Here is an 18,607-nt window from a genome sequence, read left to right as displayed (position 1 = left end):
CACACCCACGGGGTTGCACTCCAGCCTTGCACCGTTCCTTCTCCCTTCTGGCCTGGCTTGTCCTTTACTCCCCACCTTCCCCCTGACTTTCCAAAGTCCTCTGAACCTCCTCAGCTGTGTTCCTCAGCACAACTTTTTAAAAAAGTTTTTACATTTTAGGACTTCCAAATCCCAGGGCATTTTGAACAGAATGAGAAGTTTGGCCACTACAAGCAAGAGTTGAATTACTACGTAGTTAGGTTTTCATTTAATGTCTTGTAAAACTTTTTGAGACATTTATTTCACTACTTATTCAAATTTTCTTTTTCCCACAACTCCAGGTTAGCAAATGTTTTGGCGTATTTATTACCTCATAGAGTGCAATAGTTTTTTTAGACAGGACACATAAAATATATTTCTTCTAAAAAAATTAGTTGAATGCAGTATTGTTTACATACAGTAATAACCCCTTTTTAGATATACAGTACAATTCAATGACTTTTGACAAATAAACACAGTCATGTAACCACCACCACAATCAAGATGCATTAATGCCAAAAAGTTTTCTCGTGTTCCTTTGTAATCAATCCCCACCCATCACTCCTGGCAACCGCTGATCTGATTTCTATTTTTTTTTTAACTTTTCCAGAATAGCAAATAAAATGAAATAATTCTAAATGAGTTTGGATTTAAGGGTTTTTTGTGTCTGACGTCTTTCATTTAGCGTAATGCTTTTGGGATTCACCCATGTTGTCATGTGTATCAGTAGTTCACTTCCTTTTGTGCTCGGTAATATTCCGTTGTATGGATGCACCACAATTTGCTTATCTGTGTAACTGAGTGGACATTTTGATTGTTTCCAAATTCTGGCTATTAAGAATACATCTGCTATGAACATGGATGGACAGAGCTTTTTGTGGATTTACATGTTCATTTATATTGGATATAAATGGTGGATATATCCCACCTAGGAGTGGGATTACTGGATCATATGGTAAGTAAATATTTAATTTTCTAAGAAAGTGTTTTCCAAAGCAGCTGAACCAATGGGCCCTCCCCCACCAGAAATGTGAGATTTCTAGTTGCTCCATAATTTTGCCAGCATTTGTTATGATTCATTCTGTTGTTTGTTTTAATTTTAGCCATTCTGATAGGTAGGTAATAATATCTCATTGTGCTTTTACTTTCTTTTCTCTGATGATTAATGATATTAAGCATTTTTCATATGTTCATTTGCTATCTGTAGCTTTTCTTTATTAAAGTATTCAAATCTTTTGAACAATTGGTTGTTTTCTCTTATTAAAATGTAAGAGTTCTTTTTATAGCCTTTATACAGAAATATGTTTTCCACATATTTTCTCTGAGTCTGGGGCTTGACTTTTCTTAAAGTATATTTGGAAGAGCTGAAATTTTTAATTTTGAAGTCCAATTTTTGGTTTTTATTCTTTTATGGCTCGTACTTTTTGTCTTATCTAATCTTGATCTAACCCGGGCATACAAAGGTTTTCTCCTATGTTTTCTTCTTCATATTTTAAATTTTAACTTTTACATTTAGGTCTTCGATTCATTTTGAGTTTGTTTTTGTATATGATGCAAAGTGAGGGTTGAAGTTCTTTTTTTTTTCTTTCTGCATATGGATGTCTGATTGTTCCAACACTATTTGTTGAGATTTATCCTTTCTTCATTGATTTATCTTGACATATTTATCTAAAACCATATATACATGGGTCTATTTTGGATTCTCTTTTGTTCCATTGATCTGTATGCTTATCTTTAGGCCAGTACCTGACCGTCTTGATTACTAAGTCATGAAATCAGGTCTTATGAATCCTTAAGCTTTTTCTTTTTCAAACCTTTTTTTTTTTCATTCTAGGTTCTTTACTTTTCAGTATTTCTACAAAACATGTGCTGGGATTTTTTTTAAGGGGGGAGGGGCAAAGAGAGAGGGAGAGAAAGAATCTTAAGCAGGCTCCATGCCCAGCACGTGAACCCTATGCAGGGCTCAATCTCATGACTCTGAGATCATGACTTGAGCCAAAATCAAGAGACACTCATCCAAGTCACCCAGGTGCCCCTCATGTGCTGAGATTTTGATCGGAACTGCTTTGAATCTAGAACTCGGTTTGGGGAAAATTGACAGTGGTGTTAAGCCTTCTAATCAGCGAATATGGTACAGATCTTCATTTACTTAGGTCTTTCCTAGTTTCCCTCATCAGTGTTTTATAATTTTCAGAATATAAATCTAGTACATATTTTGTTAGATTTATCTGTGGATTTTCATGTTTGATGCTCTAAGATTTTTTTAAATTTTAATTTCTGGTTCATTGCTAATATATAGCAATAAAATCTATTTTTGTATATGAACTTTTTATCCTGCAATATTGTTGATCTCATTTATTAACTAAAATAGGTTGTTGTATATTATTTGGAATTTTCTACATTGATAATCATGTTATTTACAAATAAAAAGTTTTATTTCTTTCTAATTTGTATGCTTTTTATTTCTTCTTGTCTTACTGCAGTGACTAGGATCTCAAGTACAGTGTTGTGTACAAGTGGTGAAAATAGACATCCTTGCCTTTTTCCTGATTTTATGGGGGAAACATTCAGTTTTTCACCATTAAATATGATGTTAACCTCTTTGGGAAAAACTTTGGCAGTTTCCTTTCCTTTTTCCTGATTTTATGGGTATTCGGTCTTTCACCATTAAAACATCTGTAAGATTTTCTTAGATGTTCTTTATCACATTGAGGGAAACTTCTTTCTATTCCTAGTTTGCTGAGAATAATGAATGGATGTTGAATTTTATATTATTTTTCTACGTCCTTGGAGATCTTATAGTTTTTCTTTTTATGATGGTACATCATACATTACATGGATTGATTTTTGAAAGTTTCATTACTAGGATGAATGCCACTTGGTCATGATGTATTAATCTCATATCTTGCTGGACTTGATTTCATAGTATTTTGTTATAAGTATTTTTGCATCTGTGTTCATGAAAGATATTGATGTGGAATTTTCTTATAATGTCTTTTTTCTGGTTGTTAGATCAGATGATGCTGTCCTTATAAAATGAGTAGGGAATTACTTTCATTTTTTATTTTCTGGAAGAGTTTCTGTAGAATTAGTTTTTTTTTTCTTTTTTTCTTTTTTTTTTTAAGTTCGGAGGAACTCAACAGTGAGGCTATTGGGATGTGAAGTTTTCTTTGTGGGAAAGTCTTTAGCTATGAGTAACCTTAGATGTAAAGCTATCAGGGTTATCCTTTTTTTTTTTTGGAGAAAATTTGGTAGTTTATGTCTTTCCAGGTTGTCTTTCATCTAACAACAAATTTATTGGCAGAAAGTTATTTATGAAATTCCCTTATTATTCTTAAATATGTATAGAATCTGTGGTGATGCTTCTCTTTTTAATTCCTGATATTGGCAATTTGTTTCTCCTTCCTTTTTTTTCTCAACTAGTCTGAATAGAGTTATCCATTGTACTTATTTTGCAAAACAGCCTTTGGTTTCATTGATTTTTCCTCTTTTTTTTCCTGTTTTCAGTATCAGTCTTCTTTTATCTTCACTATTTTCTTCCTTCTGCTGCTTTGAGTTTAATTCACACTTCCTTTTTTTTATTTGAGATCTTTCTTTTCTATAAGCATTTTGATGCTATCTGCTTCCCCCTAAGCACTGTTTTAGCTATATCTCAAAAGCTTTGATGTGTTTTGTTTTCATTTTCATCCAACTCAGAATATTTCCTAATTTCCTTTCTGATTTTGTCTTTGACCCGTGGCTTATTCAGAAATGTGTTCGTTAGTTTCCAAATATTTGAGAATATTTCAAGTATCTTCCTGTTTTTAAATTTTAGTTTAATTTTATAATGAAGAACATACTTTATATGATTACAGTTCTTTTAGTTTTGTGTTTATTTTATGGCCAGAATATGTACATGTGCACTTGAAAACATGTATTCTGCTCTTGCTGGGTGTAATGTCAATTAGGTCAAGTTGATTGATAGTGTTCAGTTTCTCTAGCTTTTTGCCTTTTAAAACATCAATTCCTGAGAGAGGAATGTTGAGGTTGTCGACTGAAATTGTGGCTTTGTCTATTTCTCTTTTAAGTCTTACTAGTTTTTGCTCAGTATATGTTGAAGTTCTGTTCTTAGTTGCATATACAGTTTGGAATGATATGTCTTGATTAATTGTTCCCTTTAGCATCATATAATGTCCTCTTTATCCCTCGTGATTTTTCATCTTCCAAAGTCTACTAGGTCTGATATTAGTAAATCTACTTCACTTTTGTTATTAGTGTTTATATGCTATATATTTTAACATCCTCTTACTTTTAATTTATCTATTTCTCTATATTTAAAGTGTCTCTCTCATTGACAGTCTATAGTTAGGTCTTGGTTTTTCACCCAGTTTTATAATCTTGGCCTTTTCATTGAGGTGTTTAGACTGTTTACATTTAATTATTGATATGCTTGCATTTAAATTTACAGTCTTATCTTCATCATAACTGTTTAACTTACTAATTTGTCTTCCTTGACTTTAACTTATTTTTACCATTGTAACTCTTTAACTTGTTCTTTATAATTCTCTTTAATTACCTAAAAAATACACATTTTGCAAACAAACAAAAACCTTAAAGACTCAGGAAAGCATAAAGAATACAATTAGAATTATCCACAGCCCTTTAACATTGAGATTAAACGTTGACATTTTAATATACCCACACACAAAATACGTTCATACAGTACATACTTCTTTGTAACCTATTATAACGCTTTCATATGCCATTTTTTTTTACTGCTGAATATTTCATACTATGGCTGATTTACTATTAATTAATTGTATCTTATTATTGGATATTTTGATTTTCCCAAAGTTTTGCCATTATAGAATGTACATTATTTTCTGTATATATCCTATTTCCTTTGTCTTTTGGCTTCTGTCATTTTGGTTGTCAGCATTATTGTTGCCCCCTGTGAAAGTAATGTGTCTACTTTTCTCTGGCTACTTTTGAGATTTTATTTTATTTTCCAGCCCTTGCAGTATGACATGCTTACATGTAGCCTTCTTTGTAAGTATCCTTTTTGGAGTTCGTATAATTTCTTGAATCTGTGGCTTGATATCTTTCATCAATTTTTTAACATTCTCAGCTACTTTTCTTCAGATATTTCTTTTTGTCTTCTAGGACTTTAATCACATGTATGTCAGACTTTTCACCATATACAATATGTCTTCTATGGCCTTTTTTTATTTCCCATGCCTTTTTATCTCTCCTTTAATCTGGATGTTTACTGACCCATTTTATCTTTATTAATCTTCTCTTTTGCTGCATCTGAAATTCTGTTAAACAAACAAAGACTCTTAAATACAGGGAACAAACTGGTGGTTGCCAGAAAGGAAGTGGGTGGGAAAATGAGTAAAATAGATAAAGGGGATTAAGAAGTATAGACTTCTAGTTATAAAATAAATAAGTCATGAAGATAAGCCCATGTATTGAATTTTTAATTCAGTTCTTTTTTATTTTTCCATTATATAATCACCATTTGATTCTTGAAAAGAAAAGAAAAAGTTTAAATCCCTTTCTCATTACACCAGTGTGTGGGTTGTTCATGGATCTGCTTCTGTTGTCTGGATTTTTTTACTCTTGGTTTTCAGTCATTTGGTTCTCTATCCTAGGAGTTTTTTATTGAGTGGCAGACATTGTATATGAAAAAATACAGAAGCTCTGGATGATTATTTCTTCCAGAGAGGATTTCATTTCTGATAGGTAGAAGGGAGTGTAGTCAAATCAAGGTTGATCTATTTTTGCTTTGCCCCTATTCATGGAAAGTATCTCTAGGGCCTCAGCTGAAGGTTTGTGTTGTTTACTAGACCCTTCAACCCTAGTAAGCTCTGAAATCCAGCTTCTGGCCCCAATTACCTGCAGGATGGATGAAATTTCTGCTCACCTCCTTAGCCTCCCAGCTCCTGCTCTCAACCTACACATGTGCAACTTTGGGGTTAACATATATTTCAAGGAGAAACTGCATGCAGAATTATAGGTTTACTTCTCTGAGTTTCATCCTCTCTGAGATCTCAGTCCCTTGGCTATTGGCAACCTCATGTTCCAGCCTCTGGCTCAATGAGACTATCACAGGCCCTAGACCTCTGCTTCCTACATGGCTTTTCTTCCTCTTACATTTAAGTGGCAGATTCCCTGAGAGGGGAAAAAAGTGAATTTTCCTCTTCTTCAATTTCACATCCTTTCACATCCTGACCAGTTTCATCTTTTTCTGATGCCACAAATAAAGTGTGGCCTCTCAAAGATATCCAGACCCAAATCCCCAGAACCTGTGAATGTGTTATATTGAATAACAAAAGGGAATTAAAGTTGGAGATAGAATTAAGGTTTCTAATCAACAGACTTTAACATAGGAAAATTATCATAGATTATCCAGGTAGGCCCAACCTAATCACATGAGCTTTTAAAAACAGAAGAGAGGGGCACCTGGGTGGTGCAGTTGGTTGAGTGTCCGATGCTTGGTTTTGGCTCAGGTTATGATCTCAGGGTCATGAGATCAAGCCCCAAGTAGGGGTCCACATTCAGCAGGGAGTCTGCTTGGGATTTCTCTCTCTCTCTCCCTCTGCCCCTCCCACTCATGCCCTCTCTCTCTGTCTCTCTCTAAAATAAATAAATCTTTTAAAAAATAAATAAATAAAAAGAGAAACAGAAGGTGGAGGCAAAAAAGTGGGTAAGAGAGATGCAACATGAGAAAGACAACATGCAACATGACAAAGAAGATGGAGTAAGGGTGCAATGAGCCAAGGAATGTGGTAGCCTGGGAAATGCCCCTTTGTTTACAGCCAGCAGGAAAACTGGCACCTCAGTCCTACGGCCAAGGAATTGAATACTCCGGTCAATCTGAATGAGCAGGAAGCTGGTTCTCTCCTACAACGTCCAGGAAAGAGCACAGCCTGCCAACATCTTGACTTTTTTTTTTAATTAATTTATTTATTTTAGAGAGGGAGAGAGGGTGGGGTGGGGGAGGGGCAGAGAGAGTCTTAAGCAGACTCAGCTTTGAGCATGGAGCACAATGCAGGGCCTGATCCCATTACCCTGAGATCATGACCTGAGCCAAAACCAAGAGTCTGTCGCCCAACCGACTGTACCACTCAGGCACCCCAACACTTTGATTTTAATCCATGAGGCCCATACCAGACTTCTGACCTGGAGAACTGTAAGATTATACATTTGTGTTCTTTAAGCCACTAGCTTTGTGGCAATTTGTAATGGCAGCATATAAGACAATTACACAATTGTTCTCTATTTTTTTCCTAGCTTTTATAATTTCTCAGGTCAAGGATTAGTCATCCATAGCTTGATGTATCCATCAGAGTTCAGTCACAGAATCAGAACTTGTGTGCATAATGGGATAAAGATTTTGTTATAGGAATCAGATGTGACATAGTTGTGGAAGGAGCTGGGAAAGTAAAAGCCTAGGAAGGAAGTTGGAGGATCAGAGAAAAAGTCACCAATCCCTCAACTTGAGAAGCAAAACACAACCACCTGCCAAAATGGCTGCAGAGTGATGGCTTATGGGAAGGCCTGGAGGAAGCCAGGCTTCTGTATAACTACCACCTCTGTGGGTTCACCACCAAGTGTCTGGTAGTGACATTGGAGCCACTGTTGGTCAACAGGGTCTTCCATCAAGAAGAAGAGCTGCATCCAGAACAGAGGAAAGGGAGAACATGCTAGAGCTATCAGCACTTCTGTGTTTGTCTGTAACTGCATCTAACCACAAGGAACTTCAAAGGTTAAAAACTGCTTCACTTCCATATTCCAAATCTTGCATAAATTTTTTGTCCAACTCTAACTCAGATCCATAGAGGGAAGGGGATTCTGGAAAAGGGGTTTCAGTTTCATCAAGCTGACGCAGTACTGGTGACCACAGTCTACGCTTTGTCAATTTGGCACCCATACATATCGCTTTTAACCATATTTTAAAATCCTCCAAATAAAAACAATAGCAAAATGCTTCCACCTAACATGCTGTATGCTAACCTTTGTGGGCTTCCTCCCCAAAACCCAGTATCTCAATCTAATTATAAGAAAAGCATCAAATAAATCTCAGTTGACAGACATTCTACAAAATACCTGACCAGTACTCCTCAAACCGTCAAGGCCATCAAAAACAAGGAAAGTCCAAGGAACTATCAGAGCCAAGAGGAACCTAAGGAGACACAACATATATGTAATCTCCTACATGCGATTCTGAAACAGAAAAGGACATTAAGTAAAAACAAAGGACATTTGAATAAAGTATGGGCTTAGGTGAATGGTAATGTATCAAAACTGGTTCTTTCATTGTGATAAATATGCCCATGCCAGTGTAAAATATTAATAATAGGAGAAACTCAGTGTGGAGTATAGCATTCTTCAGAGATACTATGGGTTGTGTTCCAGACCACTACAATAAAGTGAATTATCACAATTAAGCAGGTCAAATGAATTTTTTGGTTTCCCAGTGCATATAAAAGTTATGTGTATACTATTCTTTAGTCTATTAAATGTGCAATAACATTATGTCTAAAAAGCAATATACATATGTTAATTTAAAAATACTTTATTACTAAAAAATTCTAATTATCATCTGAGCTTTCAGCAAGTAGTTATGTTTTTGCTGGTGGAGGGTCTTAACTCCATGTTGTTAGCCACTGACTGATCAGGGTGGTGGTGGCTGAGGGCTGGGGTGGCCATGGCAGTTTCTTAAAAGAAGACAATGAAGTTTGCCGCATCGAGTGACTCTTCCTTTCACGAATGCTTTCTCTGCAGCAGGCGATGCTGTTTGATAACATTTTACCCACAGTAGAACTTCTTTCAAAATTGGAGTCAGTCCCTCCAAAACCTGCCACCGCTTTATCAACTAAGTTTATGGAATATTCTAAATCCTTTGTGTCATTTCAACCATCTTCACAGCATCTTCACCAGGAGTAGATTCCATCTCAAGGAACCACCTTCTTTGTTCCTCCGTAAGAAGCAACTCTTCAGCCGTTCAAGTTTGGTCATGAGATGGCAGCAATGCGGTCCCATCTCCAGGCGCCACGTCTGATTCTAGTTCTCTTGCTGTTTCCACCACATCTGCTGTTACTTCCTCCACTCAAGTCCTGATCCCCTCAAAGTCCTCCATGAGGGTAACAATCAACTTCTTCCAAACTCCTGTTCATGTTGATATTCTGACCTCTTACCATGAATTGTGAATGTCCTTACTGGCATCTAGAAGGGTGAATTTTTTGAGAATCGTTTCCATTTACTTTGCCCAGATCCATCAGAGGAGTCACTGTCTATGGCAGCTCTAGCCTTATGAAATGTGTTTCTTAAATAACAAGATTTGAAAGTCTTAATTACTCCTTGATCCATGAGCTGCAGAATGGATGTTGCATTAGCAGTCATGAGAACAAGGTGAATCTTGTACATCTTCATCAGAGCTCTTGGGTGCATTGGCAATGAGCAGTACTATTTTGAAAAGAATCTTCTTCTCTGAGAAGTAGGTTGCAGCAGTGGGTTTAAAATATTCAGTAAACCATGTTGTGAACAGATGTGCTGTCATCCAGGCTTTATCCCATTTACAGAACACAAGCAGAGTAGATTTAGCATAATTTTGAAGGGCCCTAGAATTTTCAGAATGGTAAATGAGCATTGGGCTCCAGCTTAAGGTCACCAGCTGCATTAGCCCCTAACAAGGAGTCAGCCTGTCCTTGGAAGTTTTGCAGCCAGGCGCTGACTTCTCCTCTCTCTCTGTGAAAGTCCTAGATGGCATCTTCTTCCAAAAGAGGGCTGTTTTGTTTACACAGAAAATCTGTTGTTTAGCATAGCCACCATCTTGGGTAATTTTAGCTAGCTCTTCTGGAGAACTCGCTGCAGCTTCTCCACCAGCACTGGGTACTTCCCCTTGCACTTTGATGTTATGGAGATGACTTCTCTCCCTAGACTTCATGAACCCACCTCTGCTAGCTTCAGACTTTTCTTTCCCAGCTTCCCCACCTCTCTCAGCCTTCACAGAATTGAAGAGAATTAGGATCTTGCTCTGGATCAGGCTTTGGCTTAAGGGAATGTTGTAGCTGGTTTGATCTTCTATCCAGACCACTCAAACTTTCTCCATCTCAGCAATATGGCTGTTTCACTTTTTTACCAGGCTTGTGTTCACCAGAGCAGCACTTAATTTCCTTCACGAACTTTTCCTTTGCATTCACAACTTGGCTAACTGGTTGGCACAAGAGGTGCAGCTTTCTGCCGATCTGGGCTTTCAACATGCCTTCCTCACTAAGTGTAATCATTTCAAACTTTTGACTTGAAGTTGACCATGCAACTCCTCCCTTTCACTTGAACACTTTGAAGCCATCGTAGGATTATTAATTGGCCTAATTTCAATATCACTGTGTCCCAGGGAACAGGAAGGCCCAAGGAAAAGGAGATAGATGGGGGAACAGGTGCTCAGTGAAGTAATCATAACATCAGAACACATGCAACATTTAAGGATTAAGTTTGTCGTCTTATATGAATGGGGTTCATGATGTCCCAAAACAATTACAATAGTAACATCAAAGATCACTGATCACAGATCACCATCACCAATATAATAGTAATGAAAAAGTTTGAAATATTGTGAGAATTAACCAAAATGTGACATGGAGACATGAAGTGAGCAAATGCTGTTGGAAAAGTAGCACGGTTAGACTTCCTCGATGAAAAGTTGCCACAAACCTGCAATTTGTAAAATCCACAATATCTGCAAAGCACAACAAAACAAAATGCAATCAAATGAGGTATGCCCATATGTGGGAACTTTGTATTATCTTTGCAATTTTTCTATAAATGTAAAACTATCCTAAAATAAAACTTTATTTCAAAAATAGGATATAAAGATTTATTCATTGGGGGGCGATGTTCTTTTCTCTAAATGATAATTCCCCTTTGATATCCTGTAACTTAAACACAAAGATCCATGGCTAACCACTATTAATACCTCTTATGTTAGCTAACAGCGGAATGGGAAGGCGGGCAGGGGGTGGAGATGAAAGAAAAGAAGTCTTTAATACCTAAATAAATATGCTGTATTCATACAAAAGATTTTTTTTATTTATTTTGAGAGAAAGAGGCAGGGAGGGGCAGAGGCAGAGGGAGAGAATCTTTTTTTTTTTTTTTTTAAGATTTTATTTATGTATTTGTCAGAGAGAGAGCACAAGCAGAGGGAGCAGCAGAGGGAGAGGGAGAAGCAGACTCCCCACTGAGCAGGGAGCCCAATGCAGGACTCAATCCCAGGACCCTGGGATTATGACCTGAGCCGAAAGCAGACATTAACCGACTGAGCCACCCAGGCATCCCGGGAGAGAGAGAATCTTAAGCAGACTCCACGCCCAGTGCATGAGCCCGACGCAGGACTTCCATCTCATGACCCCAAGATCATGACCTGAGCTGAAATCAAGAGTCAGACGCTCAACTGACTGAGCCACCCAGATGGCCCTGTATCCATACTAAAGTAAGGAAGAAACACTCATAAGTGTCCAGTGGTCATAGCTGGTATTTATGACTTCCTTCTTCCACGAGCCAGTCTCCATTCCTGTTGCTCTCATCAGTAAACACTTCAGCTGGGATGCTTTGCCTGAGGGGGTGACCCTTCCTGTTTCTGTTTCAGTGCTCTTTTGCTGTGCAATGAACCACCCCAAAACCCAGTGACTTAAAACAACAGTGATTTATTATTTCTCATGATTTGGGGGGCCAAGGGTTCACGCAGGTCTTCACTAAGTGGTCCTACCGCACATGGCATCATCTAGCCATTACTCAGCCACATGCAGAGGGCCACTGAGCTGCACCAGAAGGATCAAAAAGGCTTTGCTCGTAGATTTGGAGATTTTTTTTTTAATCTTATTTTATTATGTTTATCACCATAACATCATTAGTTTTCGATGTAGTGTTCCATGATTCATTGTTTGCGTATAATACCCAGTGCTCCATGCAGAATGTGTTCTCTTTAATACCCATCACCAGGCTAACCCATCCTTCCACCCCCCTCCCCTCTAGAACCCTCAGTTTGTTTCTCAGAGTCCATAGTCTCTCATGGTGCATCTCCCCCTCCGACTTCCCCCCCTTCATTTTTCCCTTCCTGCTATCTTCTTCTTTTTTTTAACATGTAATGTATTATTTGTTTCAGAGGTACAGGTCTGTGATTCAACAGTCTTACACAATTCACAGCGCTCACCATAGCACATAATTTGGAGATTTTGAGCCTCAGTGATCTCTCCTTTCGCTTGTGACGAGCTTTGGCTTCCTCACAGCATGGTAGTTTCAGGGTAGTTGAACTTAAAAGACAACTGGCATTTAAAAGAGATGAAACAGAAACCACCAAACCTCTTAAGGCATGGCTCAGAAGTCCCACAATGCCACGTCTGCTATATTTGGCTCTCAAAGCTAGCCGCGAGGCCAGCCCAAATGAAAGGGGAAGGGAAGTACACTCTCCCTCTTGCTAAGAGGAACAGCAAAGAATGTGTGCCCATCTGCGATCCACTAAACTGGTCGTGGAAATTTCCTCTAAGGTAAATTCCCAGAATTGGCACTGTGACCTCAAGGGTGTTCATTTTAAAAAATTTGACACATGTCCAAATGGCCCTCCATTCAGTTTTACCAGTCTGCATTCTCATTAGTGGTGTTTACCAATCAACTTCTCTGTGCCTTCACCAACACTGGGTGTCATTACCCTTTTGAGCCTTTACTAGTTTAAAGAAGGGTAAAGTCTGATTGTTGTAGGGTTTTGTTTTTTGGGTTTTTTTCCACATGTGTGAATACATTGACACTGAGCATTTTGCATGTGTTTATTGGCCATGTCTAGATGTTCTTTTTTTGAATTGCCTAATCTTGTACTTTGCCCATTCTTTTCTTCAGCTATTCTTGGTTTGAGTGTTGATGTTGGTCTGAAATCTGGGTTATTAAAGTTTAACCAACCTCAGGCAACCCTACTGGGTTTTTAAATATTATGAATTACTCTTGCCCAAAATAATCTATCTTCATTTCCATTCATTTATTCTTTATTTCCCTGGATCATCACCATTTTCAGTCCTTTTCTTTTCTTAGATTCACAACATTAGAACTGCAGATCACCTCGGTTTTCAGTTGAGGCTATTGACACAAAAGAAGAAAGGGTCTTGTCCAGAGATTCTGAAGGTGGGTGGGGGGGCCTCCTCAGTTTGGACCCATAGGACCAGCCTTTCAGCTTCTGGCCAAAATGACACCAACAATGCATTTAGCCCCTTTACATAAAGGTTTGTGTCCTTAGGTCTGGCACTAAGAAATTCAGTCTATCTTGCCTGGATCCTAAATTCTCCCTGCCTCTAACTGGCTCTACCTCTTGCTATGTGGCATTTGATAAATTAGGTTCACTTTGGGGCCTTGGATTCTCCAATTAAGCAAGAGCATTGAACTTTTTTTAAGTTTTTATTTATTTTGAGAGAAAGCACAAGCAGAGACAGAGGGAGAGAGAGACTCTCCAGCAGCCTCCACACCCAGCTCAGAGCCTGATGCGGGGCTCGATCTCACAACCCTGAGATCATGACCTGAGCCGAAACCAAGAGTTGGATGCTTAACCAACTGAGCCACCCAGGCACCCCAGGAGCATTGAACTTCTGCTAGATGACTCTAAGACATACTTTTTCCATTGAAGTCTGTTATTTAAGAGGGGCATTTATAGAGTATGCATTAGGGAAAAGCAGCATAGATGGAAGGCAAACCCTTTAAGAAATTGGCTTCAGCCTAAGAGGTCTATTTTTGAAGGGAACTTAATCAAAACTTTTTTAAAACAGTTTTTAATTACAGGTTTGAAACTTTGTGTTATTTGTAATACCTTTTTAGAAGCATGAAAATAGCATTTCTCTCTGTACCAACTTTGTGCTTTTCCATTTGGTAAACACTGATTTTATTTCTCTCCGTGCCTGTAGGAGTAAACCAAGCCAACTCAGCACTTCCTGTTTACCTCCTGGTTATACGTATCATAGATGGCAACAAACCTGATTCCTGAAATAAGCTCCCTTGGTTGACTTCTGCATTTTCTGGTGAGGCAACCAGCCTGTCAATACTTGAACAATGAGTTTGGCTATCAAAGGCTTGTTCTGACATTACCCCTCCAAACTGTGGGTGGAAAGGAGAATCACTTAATGTAATGGTAGGGATAACATAATAGTAGGATTTACAGTTAAATGGGGGCATCACACAGTACCTTTCACTGGAGAATATCAAAACAGTTTCAACTTTTAAGCTTGGAACATGTGACATGAGCGAACACAAAGATAGCAAATAAGCGGGTTTCCTCTGGAAAGTCTCAGTGCTCGAAATATCTATTTTTTAAGGAAGAAAACTGAGTTTTATGTGTGTTGAGTGACTAAAGTGTAAGCTTAGAAATATTTTATGTTTCCATCACAGTTTATTCTGCTTCGCATAAATCAGCAGAGCCAACCATAATTTACCATTTACTAGGGCTTTCTCAGTTGTTTTACACTCACGTCAGACACACCTTCGTACAAGTCCCTCCGGGTCAATAGTTTAGAAATTCTGCCTCTTCCATCCCCTTCTCCTCTCAACACTTATGGAAATATATGCTAATTGGAACAGAAGCAGCCTACCCAGCTAATAGGGTTAGACCACTCTTAACACAAGATTAATGAGATAGAAGTTTAAGGAAAAAACAACATTTCTCAAGCAGTAAGGGTGTAGATGCCAAGTAAAAGCCAACACCCCTTCTGGATCAGTCAGACCCCAAGCTTTGTTTGCCCTTGACTTAAAGGAGTGGAAGAGGAAATCTTGTCCATCCGGCCCTGCCGTGCCCTCTGTTGCCACCCTCTGACTCAGCATAGCTGGCTCTCCCACCTTCCCTGAGGCCTCGGCTCAGCAGTCACCGTGGTGGAAAACAAGACCACAGACTCAAGATGTAGAGTGAGACCCCACACACTGCTTACTGGGCAGACACGCCGCCGAAAGGACTGAGGAGGCACGAGCATACCACAGGGGGCCCCCTGTATTCGTGGCTGCTTTTGTAGGTGTGTGATCGAAGTGCATAAAAGAGGGCATTCAGAGACAACGGATATTTAAAGTCACAGATACTGGCAAGAAGTTGTTTGTAAAATGTTCTACATCCCCACTGTGTGACTGAACCATGGGTCAGCAAACATTGAAATACCTTTCAAGCCCAATCAGGGGCTTAGAGAACAGTATCTGCTAAGAGGAAGAAAAGCCTAAGTATCTTATCAATTTGCCAAGACTGTAATTGACATAGTGTGTGATGAATCTATATTACTGGGGACGAGGGGCTGGTTTCCTCTAGATTTCCACCTCTTCCAGGGTCCAAAGCGTGGCACACGCTCAGCTCTTTCTACACGCCCTAAATTCTTCCATTACTTACCAATCACACATGCACACACACAAGCAGGGGGAGTGGCAAAGAGAGAAGCAGGCTCCCTGGCTGAGCAGGGAGCCCAATGTGGGCCTCGATCCCAGGACCCCAGTATCATGACCTGAGCCGAAGGCAGCCGCTTAACTGACTGAGCCACCCAGGTGCCCAATTGCTGATATTGTTAATTAAAATATGTTTTTATCGGGGCACCTGGATGGCTCAGTCGGTTGGGCATCCAACTCTTGATTTCCAATCAGGTCGTGATGTCAGGGTCCCAGGATTGAGCCCCATGTCAGGCTCCCCACTAGGCACTGAGCCTGCTTGAAGATTCTCTCTCTCCCTCTCCCTTTGCCCCTCACCCTGCTCGTGTGCTCTCTCTCTCTCTCTAAAATAAATGAATAAATCTTAAAAAAAAAAAAAAAGGAAAAATATGTATTGTTTTGGTTCACAAATGGTTAAGTGCTTCTTTTGCTTTAATTCTGTCATCAGCCCACGCCATTAAATAAGAAACACAGAAATTCATTTATAACAGTTGAAAAAATATGTCCAATGATGACAAATCCTTTGATAAAACATACTTTGGGTAAATGCCTAATTCAGCTCTTTTTGTTTAGACTCAATCTGGAAACCGTTCTCCCCTCCAAAAGCCAGAAGAGGCTAACTCTGTGGCACAGCAGAGACAGACAGGAGCAGAACTCTGAGCCCTGGGATCAGAGGGAGTAGAGGGAGACTGGGACCTACAGGGCAGTGGGGGCAGAGAGGGGTCTGTTCCCGGACGGCACCTGACTTCCATCTGGTCCCTTCCCTAGTGAGGAGTCTGGCCCTCTTTATTTCCCCTTTTGTGGTCTCTGGGAGACCAGCAACACTGTTTTCGATTACAGTGATGGTTAGGGATCTGCAGCAGGCGGGACGCTGGGGTCCAGAGAGGGCAACCCGGGTAAGCAGGCCGCCTAGATAATGCTGGCTCAGCTGGGCTCCCAGCCACCTGGTTATGTGATGGACTGCACTCACATTCCGGGGGGACGGGACCGGCACCTCGGAGACTGCATTCAGACGTTAAAATACACACCCACAAAACAGCCATCCCAGACCCCTAATCTTACTTTATGACCAAACTGTAATTACATTACAGCAATTACTTGAATATTACATTTTTATTACTGTTATGTCATTATGTCTACTAGGAAAAAAATATGCCTACTTTAACCAATAAAATTCTTAATGACTCATTTAAGCTCTGTCTACATGAAACCCCTGACTTAAACATTTTGGTCAAAATAATTTTTCAGGCCTGGGGGAAGAAGAGGGTTATCCTTCACCTCCATGATTGACCAAAAAGCAGGAAAACTTCCATTTGTAGATGTACTTCTAGAGATGGAAAAGTCCTAGCCCAGGCTAGTCAGAAAGTTACGATGGTTACGCTTAAGAGCTGTATTTATAAAGCCATCAATTCTTTATCATCTGTTGATCAGTTTTAACTACTGACAAAAAGTAGAGCTGAGATCTCAGGACACATCCGCCTCTCCGTCCTCAAATGCATGGAGGCACATTTGATATACTCCGAAAATGTTGAGTCAGTCGACTGCAGAAGGATTCTTTAGAGGCCGAGTAGGCCAGTTTTGCAGCCCTTCTACTCTGGAAGCCAGTGATTTATTTAGAACTCACTCAGGACACTCCCCAAATAAAGTTACTCATGTGAGGTACTTAGGTTTTTTAATCATTATATTTTTCTTCATTACCTCTTTTTAGGTAGCGTCTCATTTTCTGAATGCCTTATCTTGCTTAAGATGTCAGGCTGTCAAACTGAGTACATTTTCTCAGCCGGGGGGACCCTCTCACCCTAACCGCTTCCAGCTTAACCCAAGCTGTGTCCTTTCCTAAGCAGCGCAGGCCTAGACAAGTGTAGCGTGCTGTCTTTCTCAGAAATAATTCTACACTTTGAGAGCCAGAATTCAGGCCCTTGAATTTGGAGAATTGACCATATGAGCTGACTAAGTCAAAATATCCAGATTTAACTGCTTTTGAATTTTATCCACACATACTTTACCCCCAAATAGTCTACGTATTGAACAAACACCTTCCTTCGAGAAAATGAAGTTGGCTAACAGGTTTTGCTTCCCCTCGGTAAACCTAGCCCAAGGTTTGTTCTTTGCCTCATTTTTCTTAATCCTTTTGGCAAATATATGTCCTATATAATTCAGTGCCTAATTCTAAAGTTATGTGCATCTGCTGGACATATACACTGTTAAACATTCATGACTGCCTACAAATGTGAAAAGTATTACCAGGTCTATTTTTAACATTGTTTTGGCAAGGCTGTTGCTGTGGAAAAAAAAAAAAATCCTATAGAATCTTAATGAGAAAACTGAATGAATCTTTGAAATGTGGTTGTGATTCTCTCACTTATTAAGTGGTGATGTCACTGAAAAGCAAGAAACCGAAGCCTCCCTCATTTGCCGGCATGCTCTAGGGCTACACCAGAAGGGAAATGAAACTGATCTTGAGTATGGTTTGTGCTGAACTGTGCCTTCTCCCACTGCTCCGGGGGCCACATACGTCCCTGCCCAGGACATGTCTCGCACACTTGGTCTTTCATCTCTGCAGGCCTGCGTCAATGGAAGGGTGCACTGTCTGCATGTGTTTTTTTAGGGAACGTGATCTGCCTGCTGGCTCTTTCTCTGTTCATTACCCACATTTGTGTGAGAGAAAATAACCACCTTGTTCCAGCTGTTGGAGCAAGACCGGAGTTCGCTCCAGCTCACCTGAGTCCCCGGGGTCACTTTATTAGCAAGTGGCAAGAAGTCCAAAGAAGTCTGGCAGGAGGGGAGAATGTGAGCCTATGAAGGAGGCCTTTCCTCCTGTCCTCGCTCCCAACCCCCACATCTCTCCAGACCTCGTTGCCACCCAACATTTGAATCCTACCAAGGGGGGCATGAGACCTAGCGGAACAAGGTGTCAGGCTGTTTGATTCTGGGCAGCAAGTGGGCTGGCTGGAGCACCAGGCCACGGGGCCCACGGGGACACGCGCTCCTGGCTTGGGCTTCACTTGCCAAGCCTTGTGTCCCTGCACTGACTTGTGTCAGCCAAGATCAAGGTCCCCTCAGAGGGAGCATTGTTTCTTGTTTCTCTACTTTGAGGAGGCACTTCTTGTCATCCTTCTGCCCTGACAGGACACACTTTTCTGGTTTGTATCAACTTGCTGTGTGTACTCACAGGAGC

At 39.7% G+C, this 18,607-nt stretch overlaps 1 protein-coding gene across 3 annotated transcripts in view; it reads left to right on the top strand.

Annotated features, from left to right (window-relative positions):
- Positions 1-17,618, top strand: part of SUPT3H (SPT3 homolog, SAGA and STAGA complex component) — a 562,051-nt gene extending 544,433 nt beyond the window's left edge. For 2 of the 3 annotated variants that reach the window (XM_064597675.1, XM_064597677.1), the window contains one exon: positions 13,941-17,618. Coding sequence is in view for 1 of the 3 variants with exons in the window: in XM_064597677.1 (XP_064453747.1) it covers positions 13,941-13,946 (6 nt within the window). In the remaining 2 variants the exon portion in view is untranslated. The remainder of the gene's footprint in view (positions 1-13,940) is intronic. The other variant, XR_010413639.1, reaches the window with a different exon arrangement.
- Positions 17,619-18,607: the final 989 nt, after the last annotated feature.

Source organism: Mirounga angustirostris, unplaced genomic scaffold (assembly GCF_029215605.1).
Source record: "Mirounga angustirostris isolate CCGP_5_RB_7025 unplaced genomic scaffold, mMirAng1.0.hap1 SCAF_8, whole genome shotgun sequence".
In the NCBI taxonomy this organism is placed as follows: Eukaryota; Metazoa; Chordata; class Mammalia; order Carnivora; family Phocidae; genus Mirounga; species Mirounga angustirostris.
This window is presented reverse-complemented; position numbering and strand designations above follow the sequence as displayed.